At 45.2% G+C, this 18,302-nt stretch overlaps 1 protein-coding gene across 1 annotated transcript; it reads right to left on the reverse strand.

Annotated features, from left to right (window-relative positions):
• Positions 1–940: 940 nt before the first annotated feature.
• LOC311045154 (integrator complex subunit 7-like) lies at positions 941–3,772 on the reverse strand (the record flags this gene model as incomplete). Its single annotated transcript, XM_084056964.1, has 1 exon — positions 941–3,772. One exon carries the CDS (start codon positions 3,770–3,772, stop codon positions 941–943), a length of 2,832 nt encoding a protein of 943 aa, XP_083913090.1.
• Between the last annotated feature and the right edge of the window lie 14,530 nt (positions 3,773–18,302).

Consider the following 18,302-nt stretch of genomic DNA (forward strand, 5'->3'; position numbering starts at 1 on the left):
ACTACTGTTGGTTTACATTTCTGACCTTTTAGCGATATATCATGAACCATCCAGACCTCTCGGGTCATCTGGGACAGGTCTGCTTTCTGTTTCTGTCCCCAGAATCACAACTAAACGTTCAGTTTTTATGCACCACATATCTGGAGCAAACTCCCAGAAAAACTACAGGTCTGCTTACAACTCTGAGTTATTTTAAATCAAAATGTATATACCGAGATTTCCATAGTTTATGGGCATAAAACAGACACAGACGGTTGGGTGCGACGGGTCCTTTGACAATGGATACAATGGATACAACGGGTATTGCGTAACTGTGGAGGGGCATGCCGTACCGCATGCCATTCGGCTGTCGTGTTAAGTAAATCAATCGATTGTGTTCTGGCTTGAATCAATGGAACTAACGTAGCACGTGTTAAGTTCCTATGTAATGGTTACCCTTAATTTCTTTAAGGGTTTGGAAGAAAAAAACGACTTTATTTGTTTTTACATTAATTTATATTATTAAAATCGTAGTGTTTTGGCAATTTTGGGGGGGGGGGGGGCACTTGCAATTTCCTCACGGGCACGGCCCACCAATGGGCCCCGACCCACAGGTTGAGAACCACTGACCAAATAGACGCATAATGAGAACGTACATTTCTTTTGGTCATTTCGAGAACGCAACCCAAACAGACATTTTTATTTATTATACCAATCAGCAGTTAGTCTCTGTCTATGGTGCTGAAATGGTCAAATCCTGCCCCCCTCCCGCAGGCGGTCTTTCTCTTTGTATTTGTGTCCCAATGAAAATATTGCAGGAGCAGGCGGTACTCAAACTCTACGAGCATGAACAGGCGATCAAAAATAATCTGCGAGTTGAGCCCCATTATGGGAGCAGCCGATAATGGTCAGAAATCAAGTGGGCGGAATGAGAGAAAAGAATCACACAGGTCTCTCTAGGTTAACAGCGTCCGTACACATTCTGTTGTGAAGCAGCCTGGGCTCTGGCCTGTTGCTGTTGGGAGTACGGCTCTTCTAGGGACTTGACCAACACAGTCACCTTCGGCCCAGTCTTCCACTCCGCGCCACTTTCGTCCACCACCGACGCCTCGACGGTGACGACGTGGGTTCCGAGGTCGGAGAAGCCGAGCAGGAACTGGGTGCTGAAGTAGTCGCTGTGAGGTTGTACTCGCTGCTCAATCTCATTGGTGGTCTTAGTGTCCAGTGGAGTCCTGTTGTCAGGCCCGGTTCTACCCTGGAGAGTGGAAGTGACAGTGATGCAGACCAACCGGATCTTACGGAAGAGTCGTGGGGTGGATCCATTGTGCACCACCCCCCCCACCTTCAGGGTCAAGCGTTGGCCGCCCTGTACGGGGATCGGCTCGCTTGGTGTCCGCTGGGACGGTGAGAGGGTGAGCTTAATGCTGGTCGACTGGAGCTTTTGGAAGAAATACCGTTGGAAGGACAGTGGCACCTTGAGCAAAGCTACGACAGCGTCGCAGAGGCAACCTGTATTTATGTAAGAGACAGGAGGATGCCTCTTGCTCAGTCCTTCTACTTCTTCCAGAACACGGTTGAATACTGACATCATCCGCCTCTCGTACTCGCTCTCTGCCTGGAATGACCCGAACGTGTCACCGAACTCCTGAAAACCGTCCGACCGTGGGTCCAGTATCAGAGCTTCTATGACATGAGAGACAAGCAAGCAGCTCTGCTGTTGTAGCTCCACGTTGCGGAGGGTGGCGCAGTCTGCGTTGAACGATGACCGATGCAAATCAGCATAGCGAGCGGCGAGGTTCCAGAACTCCTCCATGGAACCTTTCATCTGCGTTGAGATGTGTCCGTAGTGCGGCAGTTCGCTTCCCAAGGGGACGTTGGCGGTGGCAGCGGTGGCGGCGATGGCGGGAGGAGGGTTGGTCTTCAGGCTGTTACATGTGCAGAGGAGCTGTAACAGGGCTTGGAGGGTGTCGATACGCAGCTTCACAAAGTCCCGCTGGAAGGACAGGGGGCTCAGAGGGGTGCTCGCCGACGCAAGTGAGGCGATGCCCTTCTGGTACGAGCACAGGGCCTCTGCGACGGCGCCCGCGGCAGCACCGTAGTCTCCGTCCCGCACGCGACTCAGACGACTCTCGGCCAGGGAGAACTCCTTCAGGCTGTTCAGCCAGAAGTAGAAATGCTCTGAAGCCACGCAGGTCCTCAGGCTCCCATACAGCTCCTCAGAGAACTCGTGGCATCCCATGCGTGAGGCTTGGCGTGCGATGCGGTACACCGTCCAGCCGTTTTCCACCTTCTCCAGCTGCTGCTTGATGACTGACCTTACTTCGGCCGTCAGCGATGACAGGGGTGCTTGCTGCCGCTTGTCCGCGGTGGAGTGACTGGCTACCCTGTACAGGTCCACCAGATCTCCCAGCATGCCATCCCCGAGCACCGGCAGATGGGTGGCGATGGCACACAGAGCGTGGCACATGAAAACACGACAGGAGTCACAGGAAGATTGGAGCTGACAGAGCAGGAACTCCACCGCCGCCTGGCTGAGGTGTGGTCGACTCTTCACCAACTGAACCAGGCAGGTGAGGGCTGTCCTGAGTGTGGCGTGTGCTCTAGCGCTGTGGTCTTGACTGCAAAGCACCAGAAGACTCTGCACTCCCAACAGTGAGTCCTGTTCCAGTTGTACCATGTCTTTCTCCGGACAGGAAACTGTGATGTTGGTAAGAATGACGACCCCTTGTGTGACCACCGCTAGGTTGCTGTGGTAACAGCATTCCTGTGCCAGCTTAATAAGCTCATTGAGCTGAGGAGGAACTGAGTACTGCTTGATGGCAATGGTTCCAGAGAGCGTGGCGAGGACAGCCAACATTCCCAGCTTCAAGCGGATGTAAGGGCTACTCAGTGCACACTCACTCAGGGTCTGAGTGCATTCTCTGCTCCAGAGGTGAGGAGTCTTCTTGGCCAAGAGCATCAAGTCCTGAATTGCCAGCCTCTTCACAGCTTTTCTCGGGTCATCTTTCAAGTAGTGGAAAAGAAGCTGCAACTGCTCAGGGATGTGGATGAGAGAGGAGGCAGCCAGCTGGGTGAGGGTGTGCAGGATGACGATGACCATGGGGGTAGACGGGTACGAGTTGACCAGATGCTGTAGAAGCTTTCTGCTGCTGGAAGCCAGGCTGGCGTCGTGGTACATGTGCTGCATCACAGGGATCAACTTCAGCTTCAGGTCTACAGGAGTTTCCAGACCTTGGATCATCTCCCTGACCTTGTTGGAGATGGCAGCCGCAAAGTCCTTGGACTGTGCAGAGAAGCTTGCAGCGGCGAATATGGCCGCCTCCACCTCTACGTTGTCGTGAGAATCCAGACTTTGGCGAATGCTGTGGTGGGCGTTCTTCCTGTCTGGGATGATGGAGGCCAGACTACCGAACATCCTGAGGGTGATGGCTCTGGCCACGGGGTCATTGCTATGGATGACAGAAAACACCCTGTTGACAAACTCATCCAAGTTGAGGATCTTCTCCAAATGCTTCTCGCTCTGCTGGGCGACCTTCAACACGCAGAGGCGCAGGAAGTTGTTCCCGAGTGAAGACGTGAAGACGTCCGCTAGCTTGAGAAAGGCAGAGTTGACGAGAAAGGGGAACGGGTACTTCTGGAAGAGTTTGGGGAAGAGGACCATGGCCTCACACTGCTGTCCGAGGTTCCCAGACCTCAGTCCTTTATCCAGCTCCATGAGAGCGGAGTTGGCGTCCTGTTCTTGTTGTCCATAACCGGCCTCCGACAAGAACGACTGTTGAGTTGAAAGCAACATCAATGTTTGTGTGTGTCTGAGTTGTACCTCAAACCGTTCGGTAAATTCTTATTACAAGGGCCTGAAAGCGAACACGTGGCTCTTTAAAGAGACTAATTACAGAGACCGTATATATGATGATGTGCTGTAGCTATAGCTGCTCGGTGAAGAGTCACCACTCTGGTCCATTTTAGGTCATTAAGTTTAAAGAGTTGTGTGTTGTGTATTTTACCAGATGCCATACAACTGCAGAGGTGACACTTCATGACGTGTTGATGATGTATGCCTGCCCGTATATGGTGCTTTGCTCTAGCTGCTATAGAGCACCTTATATGGGAAGGACTCTGGACTCCGGGCCAAACCCAGAGCATTCCGTACCCATTTATAATGATGCCCGATGGCAACACATGCTCTCCGGTTATGCAATACCCGTTGTACCCATTGTACTCGTTGTCAAGAGTAACCATTGCACCTGTTTTACACTTGGAGGCCAGTCTATGACGTCAGTATGACATTATATTGGTGACATCAGGGATCTCCATACATGGGCATAAAATAGATACAGACAGACGGATGTGTTGTGAGCTTGTAGATCGGCTATCTGGGGGGGGGTGGGTTAATACATTTTGATGCTATATTAACTAATTTTGTTGTAACACGTTGTGAGGTTGTAGATCTTCTATTTTTGAAAGAATTTGAAGAAAGAATAATATATAGAGTATATATTTCTTACAAATCGTCTCTTATGGGGCCCTTGGCACAATATATTTTCAAATGGGGGTCCGCGGCCAAACACATATCAATATGGGGGTCCTTGACATTAAAAAGATTGAGAAGCACTGCTTTAGATGGCTTGCTTGTACAGAACAACGAGATTTGCAAGTTGCTTACCCAAGGTCTTCAGGCGTGACATCAATGAGGAGTATGTCCACAAACCAGCGGTAATAATCACCATCACAATCAACTTGCATTCCTGGAGACAGAAAACATGCAAAAAACAAGATTAATAAATATCATACAATTCAATGATAGAACTCACCCTTGATCGGTGTCTAATGTCAACAGACTATTGATTGTCTTTGTATTGATAAGCAGTGGTGGATTAAGTACACTCCGGTAGGAGACACCGCCGGATACATTGGCATCTTTATTATTATCATCAAATTATTGGCTCAGGAATGTGACAAAAAACAAAAAATCTCCATGAATTCAATGCTTCATGGGGTGTGTAATTGATAGAAAATAAGTAATTTTTACTCCTTTTAAGAGAAGTCCTGATTTGTTCTTGAATCAGGGACTCCTAAAACATATAAAGACTCACTGTATACTGTACAGTTTCTGTGAACACCAGCATCCATATTCTGGGGGGAACATTAGCCAAAAATAGCAGATCTACAAGCTCACGCTTGTAGATCTAACGCTTGTAGATCTGCTATTTTTTAGTACAGAGACAACTCAGGTCCAGTTTACTAGAGGGTTTAAATAGTTAACAACCTGTATTATAGTTACATGTATATATGAGCTGTTTGAACTTGTAAGATGTGTGTCATTGACTGATTCATTCCGACAAAAATGAGGAACAAAGTGTGTCCCTTATCAGTTCAATAAGGCATTGGTCCTCAAAGTTGGTACAGGGGTCATGGGGTCCAGGGGTCCTTGAGGGGGTACCAGGGGTTCCCCCGGGGACCCCCAGGGGTCCTTTAGGGGGTACCAGGGGTTCCCCAGCAAAATGTGTTAATACAGCGTCACAATCATTTGAACCACTTTAACCATATTTTATACTTTGGCTATTAAAAATAGCAGATCTAGAAGCTCGTAGCACGGCACAGAGTGCCGTGCTACGAGCTTGTAGATCTGCTATTTTTGAAAAATCGTGAGGAATTTGTGCAAATCTTTGAATATGTATAGTTTTTGTTAAACTCAAATCTTTGCTTCTGGGGGTCCCTGGAACAAAATATTTTGAGATGGGGGGTCCGCAGCCAAATACATTTCATTTTGGGGGCGTCCTTGACATGAAAATGTTTGAGAACGACTGCAATAAGGGACACGGCTTTTAGTTTCCAAATTACGGGACGATTCCTTATTTCAAGGGATGGTTGGCAAACCCATACATAACCCACCACAAGATGGTGCAAGGCACCCAGAAAGAGAGCTCTGTCTTTTGAACAAAGCTTATTCAGCTTCCCACACAAACACACCATCCATGAGCTCACTAACTTTCCGAGAAAACCAAATAAAATATCAAATGGGATTGAAAGATCCGGAATGGGGTTGTTGTTGCTCTGAGTAGAAGACATTCCGGGCGGCGCGCGTACGTGCTTCCTTCCAAGTCTGTCTCGTTTTTCATTTGCAAGGACGAATCGGACAAATCATCCCTTTTAAAACAAAACGCCACGCCTAAAAAACATCACCCTGGCTCTCTGGCCAGTGTCGTAGCCATAGCAACGATGGCTCGCTCAGTCTCTCTGGCCATTGCTATGGCGATGCCCTCTGACCTCGGGCCGTGGGGGTGGTGTGTGTGGTGTGGTGACCTCTGGCCCGAGGGGTCATCGGCTGAGGTCAGGGGGTCACCCCTTGCTGGAGGACAGTAAAAGCACTTCACTGATTGGCCATCATTCGTCCTTTGGATACCCTCATCTATATAATTAGTGTATTGACCAGCTTTTCTTTTTTTTTTTACACACTGTCCATAACACCTCTAGCTACACTTTACACAGTGAAGCTGTGGAAGCCGCCGTATAGTATGTGATGTTTATGTGTTCGGCTGTTCAATAGTCATCTCACTTCTTTAAAAAAAACTCCATACGCTGTTGAGTGGAGTCCCTCAGGGCTCTATGCTAGTGACTGTTCAGTTTTCGCACGACAGCCAAAAGCTTTCGCTGAAAACGGCCGATCTACTATTTCCTGCTAAGGGTTTCTCCCCAGAATACGGATGCTGGGGTTTAAACATTGGTGTGTTCTACCGTGTTACGTTATATACGTAGTGTGACCTGCAGAACATTTTCATAGCCAAGCGTAGCCCTCTACTAACTATTTCATCCATTGAAAACGCACTAGCGTATCTCCACAACCACGCGCATGTCGTGCAGGGAGTGATTATCGTATCCTTCCGAAAAAACCTAGAACCCACCACTGGGTTTAAGTGGTGTCAAAGTTTAGGAAGTGGTGCGCGATGATGTGTTTGTATGTGCTGGCGGGAGTCTTAACATTGTCACTGCGGTAGGGGCGCCTCAACGATGGCTTGGTTATAGGGTGACAGACCACAGAACGTAACTGCATCGTCTTCAGTCGGGCTCACGGATCCATTCACAGTAAAGTCCTGAGTAGTTTGCCTTAGCTCTGAGATTGTGCAAAATGGAACCAAATGGACCTGTTAAGTTAAGGGTCCATATGGTTCCATTTTGCTGGTTAATTGGAGGTTAATCCCTCTTCCCCTGTGTCTGTGTCTGTCCACTGTCCTGTCCAAAAGAATAAAGGTAAAAATGTCAAAGAAAATAATAAAGAAAAGACAGATTCCATCTGTGATTAGTGGATGAGGTTGATGTGTCAATTTACGCACGGCGAGCTCTAGCAGCAGGTTGACATCGGGGGTTAAATTAACAACCCACGCAGGTGGTCCATGAGGGACCATCGCTCGGCTCAAGTCTCACCACGGACCCCCTCCCCTCCCCTCCCCTCCCCTCTCCTCCCTCCCCCCGGTCCGTCCGTCCGTCCGTCCTGATGATGTATCCCTCAGAGGGGCATGACCTGTCGATATCTCTACATTAATTTGAGGGACTGCATGGCAGCGCAGGTTGCATGCATGCATGCGCACGTACGTGCACTGGAGAGGGAGGGAGGGAGGGCCTGTGAGAAGAAGCAGGTATAGGGGGGGGCGAGGGTTGGAGGGAGTGTGGGTGGAAGGGGGGGGTATAGCGGCACGTACAAGACAAGGACGTACGAAGGAGAGAGAGAGAACGGGCCAGAAGAGAAGCGAGAGGGGAAAAAAACGAGGGGGAACAATCGCGGAGGCATGAAGGGGGGGGGGGGGGGGGGAGGCAGAGTGAAGGACGGCAAGAGAGCGATGGTGAGAAAAGAGAGAGAGAGAAAAGGGCCTTGCGCCCGTCGTTTAAAAAAAGAAAAGGCCTGGACGTGTGTGTGTGCTTTTTTTCCATTAACTATTCTTAACGCATGCCGTTCACACCGTGAGCATCAAAAGATGACGGACCTGAAAGCCTTTCAGCTTGTTGTCCCAACCAACAACGGCTATACCTAAAAGTCAGCAGTTATCCTTAATGATAATGGCCGTTTGAGTGCCGGCCGTCACCCAACGCCGGGGGGGGGGGGGGGATCCATCACACACTACGGCCATCACATCACATCTTCGGACCCTCTCTCCAACGAGGGAACGCCGGACGATTGGTGATTTATGCTGAAGGAGAAGTGCAGTTCTTCTTCTCTCTAAATCAGAGATATGGTCACCTGTCCTTTCCTGACCCCTCTTTGCCACGCTCATTCTAACACGCTGCTAAAAGACTTCCGCCGGTGGTGGGGGGGGGGCAGTACTCAAATGTTTTACTTAAGTACAAGTATCAATACTGCAATGTAGATACTCTGTTACAAGTAAAAGTCCGGAATTCAAAATCTACTTGAGTCAAAGTACAAAAGTATTGGCATCAAAATGTACTTAAAGTACCAAAAGTGAAAGTACTCATTATGCAGAATGTCCCATTTAAAGTTTTCACATGTATAAAAATCGAAAATAGCAGATCTAAGCTCACAATGCGTCGCACCGCATGACACATTTTCAAATGGCTGAAATAGGGCTGAAGTGGTTGAATGTATGTTTTGTAATAATAATCAAAATCAAAATAATAATCAAATTGGAAATACTCAAGTAAAGAACAAATACCTGAAAAGTGTTACTTAAGTCCAGTACTTAAGCAAATGTACTTAGTTACTTTCCACCACTGGGGGGGGGGGGGGGGGGGGGGGGGGGGGGTCCGACAATAAAAATTATGCCTTGTTCAATAACCGTCCTCTCCTCTATTACCCATCCATCCTCTGGACCCCCATGATCTTTCACCCCTCAACTCTGACCCCATATGGCAGGGACCAGATTACACCAGGGAATAGCAAAGCCCCCCCCATGACATCTCAACCTGACACGCATTAATGTCAGGGGGAAGAAGTACTCTGATTAAGACTAGGATTTTACTTTTTTTACTTAAGTAAAAGTAGCAATACCACAATGCAGAAATACTCTGTTACAAGCTAAAGGTCCTGTATTTGAATTAAAGTACAAAACTATTGGCACCCAAATTAAAATTAACTCATTAATATTCAGGTCCAGTTCTTTCAAACGTTTTCAAAATGTATCAAAATGTATTAAAACAATACAAGCTCACAGCTTTCATGTGAGCTTGTAGATTGGCTATTTGAATAGGTCAAAGTATAAAATAGGGTTTAAGTGCATGGTCAATGTATGGTTTTGTAATTATAATCTAAATCTGCAAAGTAACTACTAACTAAAGCCGTAGAATAATTGTCGTGGAGTAAAAAGTACAATATATGTAGTGGAGTAGAGGTATAAAGTATAAAAAATGGAAATACTCAAGTATAGTAAAAGCACCTCAACATTGTACTTAACCCATTAAGACCTGGAACTGTGTCATTTTTAGATTTGAGCTAAAAAGCATTATTTTACACTTTGGGCTATTCAAAAATAGCAGATATACAAGCTCATAGCGCGGCACCGAGTGCCACGCTACGAGCTTGTAGATCTGCTATTTTTGAAAAATCGTGAAAATGTGTGCAAATCATTGAATATATATATTTTTTTAAGCGAACATTTTTAACTCAAATCTTCTTCTGGGGGTCCCTCGAACAAAATATTTTGATGGGGGTCCATATAAAAAATACATGTTTAATACAATTTTGGGGGTCCTTGACATGAAAAAGATTGAGCACCACTGATATAGAAACATACGTTTTTCAGAAAACTGTTGAGATTTAGGAGACATGTAGAATCGGCTTCAGGTCTTATGGGTTAAGTACAGTACTTGAGTAAATGTACTTCTACTTAGTTACTTTTCACCAATGAGCGCAGGTGGTCTCACACACACACACACACACACAGACACACACACACACACCCACGTGCACCGTCCGTCGTGTCGTCCTGGCTTCCGTGTTATTGACTTATCTGATTAGCCGGGTTGCATTGGATGTTTATTAATAGTTTTTTTTTTTTAAACATTGATAAGCGTTTTGGTCTGTCAGGAGGACGGAGGCCTGAGGGACCAGGAAGACAGCGGCCATGTTTGACATCATCCTTCTAACGACTCCCAACGTTTCAACCAGGTCGTATTTCATTTAATAAGGAGCATTCAGTCACAATGATAGAAAACATTACATCACCCAAAGAAAAGCACTTCTAGTCCATCTCCAAGTTGAGCAGTTATGACTATTTTGGATGCTTATTAATAGTCGTATACTTTTGTGGCCAGAAATACAGGCTTACAATTAACCACTTTAACCACTTAAAGGGATACTTCACCCGAAACATATTTTGTTTTTGCCGCATTCCTGAGCCAATGACAAACCATATTTAAAACATTCTCTTTGAACCTGGATCATCAGTAGGCTCATCAGAGATAAAAGGGATGGTTCACATTAAAACATTCTTGTTCTCTATTGATTAGTCATGGAGACTTGAATTCATGGATATTTTTTTGTTTCTGTCGCATTCCTAAGCCAATAATTTGATGATCAGTAGGCAGCGGTTCCGTTACGAGAAAGGAGACTCTTTGTCTCCTACCGTAACCGCTGCCGGTCACCAAATGAGGACCGATATTGTTCTTTTATATAGTATACAACAAAAAACAACAAACAATCTCTATGAATTCAAGGCTTCAGGGGGTAGAGTAATTGATCCCTGATTCCTTTAAGCACAAAATTGTTCTAAATTATTTTGACGATAGCCCGCCCACAAGCACCAAACCCATCACACCGTGAGCTTGTAGGTTATTTTTTACATTTATCTTTTATCTTTTAGGACTTCACCTATAATGAAAGCTGCCTTTATTTCCCAAATATTTTAACCCATTGTGTTCTACTGCATTTGCTGCGTATCTCCTGTTATATGTTGTGTTTTTGATTATCTGTGAAGCACTTAGTAACGCTGTTTTAAAAGGTGGTATATAAATAAAGCTTAATTATTATTATTATTATGACATGTCCGAAATTGGGACGCCATGTGGGGTCAAAGTAGTTAATGTATATTATAATTAAAATATGATTTAATTGATTTCATGGACATTTCAGGAAATCTTTCGTGTGCTTTTTCCATCTTCCAACACAACACAACATAACACACCTCCTGGCTGTTTGTTTCCTACATATAGCAGGGCTTATTGGTGAGCAATTTGAAAAGGACCGGAGGGGAACTATTGGACGGGGCTTGTTGCCTCAGTGAGTCTCCATGCAGCCTAGAGGAATTCTATTGAAGCGATGGTCTGTTAAGTAACTCCACCGCATAGAGAGGCTCAATCCTTTTTCCACCCTACTTACACCAATGATTTTTTTCGCCACCATAAAACTTGCAAACATCGGCCGTATCGCGTTTAATTGAAATCGGGAAACGTTTAGTTATGTTCAGAAGAACGCGTACGTATATATAACATGCCAGGTGAGGTATGTGTTCACGTGTGCGTGTCTGTATAGAGCGCTTGAATTCGCTCCGGAAAAGGATTTCCACATTTTCCAGCTCTCCCCCTGCAAATCCAGCGGGTTATTTGTCATCTGCAGAATAAAGGATTTTTAAAAGTCAAGCCAGGGCCCACTCCCTCCCTATCCGCTCTCTTACCCTGCCTCTCTTTCCCACTACCCCCCTGACACTCGCCAGAGGAGATCGATAGCTTATTGATCAACTCTCTCTATCGCCAACCCACCAGACTAATCACCTTAACACCAGCCCAACTCTCTCTCTCTCTCTCTCTCTCTCTCTCTCTCTCCTGCTCTGTTGCTCTGCATGCCTTCCCCTTGTGCTCTCTCATGCGCCCATGCACAATCACATGCACACACCAGTACACACACACACACACACACGTAAACACACACACACACACACACACACACACACACACACACACACACACACACACACACACACACACACACACACACACACACACACACACACACACACACACACACACACACACACACACACACACACACACACACACACACACTTTTCTGCAGTCATACCTCACACAGCATATAATACTAATGATACTAGAATACTAACATAAGAGTCAACATACAGAATGTTTATATCAACCCAACATTAAAACGTGTCCATCCGCTCATTACATTCATAATTTGCCACTAGGGATCGGCATGCAAAATCGAGGGGGCCATATTATTCTAGATAAAAGAGGGAAATTTCCTATACTGGCAAGCACAGCACCCTTCATCTATCTCTCATTTCTCTCTCTCTCTCTCTCTCTCTCTCTCTCTCTCTCTCCTCTCCCACTCCCTCCCTCCTTCTCTCTCTCTCCCTCCCTCCATCTCTCTCTGTCTGTCTTTGTTCGAGGGCAAAATCGATAGACTGTATGAAACCGGCATATTTCTCTGCCTCCTGCTGTAGGAGACCTGAGGGGAATGGGAGAGAGAGGAGCAGACATGATATGCACACGACTGTTTAAATCTGCACATGTCTACTTTGTTAATAACACTATACATATACATACTGTACCTTCTTTTATGTTTTAATGCATGGGCAGCTATACCAGATTAATTACCACGATGCCTTATGAACTTCTCTGGAAGTAAAACCTCTTTGTATTTAATGTCACTTATTTTTGTTGAATTCATCAGGTTTCTATTTCTCTTGCATTCTGCAGTTGATGTTGTTATTAGTGCAGCGCATGCTGTTTTCTGTATGTACCACCACTATAGAACATGTAACATACATGTTGTATTTATGCACCACTATAGTAGCCTACATAGCATACATGTTGTATGTATGTACCACCACTATAGTACATGTAACATACATGTTGTATGTATGTACCACTAGTACATGTAACATAGGGGTTAAGTGTCTTGCTCAGGGACACTTCGACACATTGCTGGGGCCTGGAATCGAACCTGGGACCTTCTGCTTCCCAGACAGACACTGACCAGTGACCACAGAACTACAGTATCTGGGTTTGGAGAATTCTGCTACAAATCAGTTTTCTGCCTTCATATTCCTGTGTCTCCTCATTCAGTTGAACCCTGACTGTTCATTTAGCTCCCTGTGAGTGTGTACAAATGGACCCATTAGGTAAATATATCTTGCGCGCGCGACACACACACACACACACACACACACACACACACACACACACACACACACACACACACACACACACACACACACACACACACACACACACACACACACACTATAGAAGAAAGATATGGAATTCTGCAAAATAGTGGATCAAGCTTAAAACATTTATCCTTCGAAAAACGAAGGACAAAACGGTCCCCTGCAAATAAAAATCACACCCTGTGTGAAGGAAGCGGTGCCTTTGGGGCGGGCCTTAACTCATTTCAGTTCGTCCCTATTGGTGGTCTGAGTCCACTTACCAAATTTGTACTTGGTAGCATGCTGCAAACTGGAATGATGGCTGTTTAAAGCCCAGCCAATGGGCAGACAGAGGGGGCGGGGCTCAAGTAATGACAGTTAGTCCCTATTGCTGCCTTTAGTCCATGTACAAAATTTGTACTCCATAGCATGCTGCGAACTTCAGTTATGGCTGTTTGAAGGCCAGCCAATGGGAAGACAGAGGGGGCGGGGCTTCAGCAATTCATGCTGGTCCCTATTGGTGGTCTAAGTCCACATACCAAATGTGGACTTGGTGGCATTCTGCAAACTGGAGTTATAGCTGTTTAAAATCCCGTGCTCATCCCGTGCTCATACGGGCGCTGGGGGTCCCTGGACCCCTCTTTGATAACTTCATCAATTCATGCTCGTGCCTATTGGTGGTCTAAGTCCACATACCAAATTTGGACTTGGTGGCATGCTGCAAACTGAAGTTATAGCTGTTTGCTTCTTTGCCGTGCTCATCCGGACACACGCCGTGCTCATCCAGACACACGGACATACGGACAAAGTCAAGCTTAGAGCGGTTGGCACCGCTAAAAATCACACCCTGTGTGAAGGAAGCGGTGCCTTTGGGGCGGGGCTTCACTCATTTCAGTTCGTCCCTATTGGTGGTCTGAGTCCACTTACCAAATTTTTACGTGGTAGCATGCTGCAAACTGGAATGGTGGCTGTTTTAAGCCCAGCCAATGGGCAGACAGAGGGGGCGGGGCTTAAGTAATAATACCTGAAATAATATAAATACTATTTCAGGTATCTGGAAAAAAAGACAAAGGTGGAACTGCAAGAATGATCAAAACAGTAGCTACTGTATAGGTAATTGCCATGGAAGGTACTGTGTCAGGTTAGTTAAGCCCAAAGTCAGATGCAAATAAAGAGACTGCAAACTGCACAGAACAAAGCCACTTGGTTGATTTTTGGATGACGTCCATATGCCATGTCCCTTTAATAAATGCATAATGCACCGAACTGGTTCATCTGTTATGATAAGATTGAAACCATACCATGATTAAAACAGAAAACTTGTAAGTAAACTAAGTAAAAGCAAACTTTCTGCTACCGAGTGATGTCTTTAAGGAATAAACTTCCAAATTATACAGTGTGTGGAGCATCTATCCAAACAGTTATTTAAGAGATGTAGTGAGAATATGTTTTAAGATTCAGGAGAGTGTCTAGACAATTTAGATCTCTACTGACATCTATCTGAATACTGTCTGGATTGCCATGCAGTTTGCTTTGCACTTTCATCTTTCATGCACCCAGGAGGACGATCCCTAACGATGCTTGTGAACCCCATGGCCTTTTCTCTAGCGCCACCCTTAGGACCAAAGATTCCACTTTACACCACTCAAAATATCACAAGTCCAAATTGCCATGAAACTTGAAACTTGCTTCCCTGAGACCGCGTTGAATTGAATACATAGGACCACAATGGAAACAAGTCCCCAGGACTTTTTAGCCTTAATGTCTGACTGCACCTCGTGCCGTTTATATTTCTGACTAATAAAGTATTCAACCAATCAAACAAACCATAACCATTTCAGTGACCCCATGAACTTGGCCAAAATGACGATTTTTTGCATGCAAGTTATCACATCAACAGGCAGATTGCAGGATGAATCGTACAGATCCTCTATGAAGTGATTATACAATACATGCCCCTAATAATAATTTAACATTCTCCTTTTATTTTGTAAGTACTGGTGAAAGCACGGGCCTCTTTGGTCTGGTTGGGTCTAAGATGCAGCACAACATCTATAGGGGGCATTAGTGGTGGTTTCAGACTCTATTGGTCTTGTTGTTTAACATGTCAGATGGGGAACTTTTTTTTTTAAACTTAGAACTATTGGGAGGAATACTCTGTTTGGGCTCAAAGAGATGATATAAATAAAGAAATAAATTACAACAAAGATGCCTGTGGCTAGTTTGCATGTTCTCCCCGTGTCTCCTAGGGTAGTTAATACCCTCACAAAAACATGCAGTAATCCTGGTCGCTATACCGCCTGCCCCATAACAGCCGGGTCGCCCGATGGAAGGGAAGGGAACTGGTTGGAATAACGTGTTCCTTCCACGCGCTACGTCCAACCGGGGAAACTCCCCCCTGTCAGGTGACAAGAAGCCCACTTGGCTCTCATGCATTGAAGGAGGCTTGAGCTCGGCTCTGGGCCCCCTAGGCTGGCGGGGGGGAGTGTAGCGCCCAGGATCACTTAGATAATTGGCACCGGGTGAAAAAGGGCTACAAAATCGTGGGATAAAAAAATATATATATATTTAAAAAAAATCACACCCAGTGTGAAGTGGGCGGTGTGGTCACAGTGGTCATCACAGTGATGGAAGTGATTCACTTTTAAAAAAAAAACATAAAAGCGTTTTTTTTAAGTGCATAGTCCTATTTATAGGGCTATGCACATGTGTCATGTGTTTCTAGCCAATCACAGTCCGGAATAGAGTAATGGTGGCCAATCACGGTGCAGGGTTAGGGGGGTACAATGGTGGCCAATCACAGCGCAGGGTTGGGGGGGTGCAATGGGTCCAAATGTCCAAACCTCACATCTAGGGGCGGTTGCACCGCCCAAAAAAGATGCCTGTGGCTCAACGGTATGGGAAAAAACTGAACCTATCTAGCCACGGTCAACACGTTCTATCATTTTGATAACACTGTGCTGAGCCAGTCGGTCACCTCATAACGTCCTCGTTGCTGTCAGGAATATTCAAGAGAACGTTTTCCTGGAACCGTTTAGACCCGAAGGAGGGCGAGGAGGACGAACCCGGTGATGTCCGATGATCAGTGGTGGAAAGTAACTAAGTACATTTACTTAAGTAAGTGCAATTTTGAGGTACTTTCACTTTACTGGAGTATTTCCAATCGTCTATACTTTTACTTCTACTCCACTTCATCTCAAGAGGCAAATATTGTACTTTTACTCCGCTACAATTATTTGAAAACTTTAGTTAGTAGTTACTTTGCAGATATAAATGATTACATTATAAAACATACATTAACCACTTCAGCCCTATTTCATACCTAGGCTATTTGAAAATAGCCGATCTACAAGCTCACAACGCGTCGCACCGCGACGCATTGTGAGATTGCGGTATTGGTACTTTTACCTAAGTAAAGAATTTCCCTGGTTTCCCTGGTGGCTCCTCTACTCTTACGTCCAGCAGTATGGTTTCTAGAGAGAGCACATCTTCCTGACATACTGTCACTCTCCTCTCTCTGTACTCGGGCTGATAAGAGTTTCCCATCCAGGCCCTGCAGTGATGTGATGTGAGCAGATAATCCCCCCCGAGCGGAGGAGCCGAGGAGGGAGATTCCGGCCCGACCTCTGACCTCTAGATACCGGAGTGGTTAAGAGAGCATATCCTTACAGTTTATTATAGCCTTGAGATGTGTCCGGCTGACATGTGACTGTGACTCACACACACACACACACACACACACACACACACACACACACACACACACACACACACACACACACACACACACACACACACACACACACACACACACACACACACACACACACACACACACACACACACACACACACAGGTTCTCAACCTTATTAATTTCAAGGACCCGCCCCCCCAATTTGATATGATAAGGCCACAGACCCCCATATATTATTATAATATTTTATCTCTGGGATCCCAATCAGTGTTGCCAGATTTTGCGAGAGAAATAAGCAACCAGGTATATGAAAACGAGCCCAAAAGAAGCGACTAATAATCCATGAGCTATATATATAAACCTATATACATCAGCTATTTGAAAATAGCCGATCTACAAGCCGCAACGCGTTGTGAGCTGCTATTTTCAAATGAATCTTGGGAACAAAGTGAAAAGTGTGAAACATTTTTACAACACAAATCTGGTAAGGGGACTACCTCCCTGGCACAAAATGTTTTCAGATGGGGGTCCGTGGACAATTACAAATTAATTTGGGGGTCCTTGACATGAAAATGTTTGAGAACCACTGGTTTAAACAGCATTTAGTGATCAAGCCCAAATAAGCAACTTAGCACTTAAAGTCACTCAAAGTTGATTCAGACAATATAGAACATCCCCAAACCCAGTAATGTTTGTTTTTTTCAATAAAAATTTTAACTTTTATTAAGAAGAAAACTCAGACTGGATCCACAGATCCGGATCTGCAAATTGTAAAATCAACAAGAAGTTAACATTTTTATTAAAAAAATAAACAGTGCTGGGTTTGGTGATGTTCTATATTGTCTGAATCACCTTTGTTTGTGTTTGTTTACGAGCTAAAAGAGTGACTTTGATTCACTGTACAATGTAAGTCAATGAGGAGCATATTTTGAATGATCACTTTCTAATCAATGGAGCAATTATTTTTGATTTCTTGTCCACCTTTGGAGTTATCATGTCAAGGTAACTACACAACCCAAACCTCTACCAAAGTGGTTTTGCCCTTTAAGGTGAGTGGGGGAATTGGACACAAACGCAGATGTAAAGTTCAAGAATACAAGGCGCCATTATTGCACCAACAAAACAGGCCAACAGGCAAAGTTCAAAACACAGGAAAACTAAAAGGGCAAACAGCAAAACACATACTATGGACTGACATAGAGGAACAAAGAAAACAGGGCAGTACTTACTTACACACAAAGGGGAGGACTACAAACAGAAGACACCTGGGATGATTACAACACCTGGGAAAGACACAGAGGAACAGAACTCCAGAAACTAGACACTGAACACACTACTGAACATAGAACTGTGGAAACTAGACACCGAACATAATACTGAACATAGAACTGTGGAAACTAGACACCGAACATAATACTGAACATAGAACTGTGGAAACTAGACGGATGAATAAAACACCATTCTAACAAGCAAACAACCAGTGAACATGACTGAACAACCACTCCTAACAGGGAACA

The sequence above is a fragment of the Gymnoscopelus microlampas genome (assembly GCF_963454915.1).
Source record: "Gymnoscopelus microlampas genome assembly, chromosome: 5".
In the NCBI taxonomy this organism is placed as follows: Eukaryota; Metazoa; Chordata; class Actinopteri; order Myctophiformes; family Myctophidae; genus Gymnoscopelus; species Gymnoscopelus microlampas.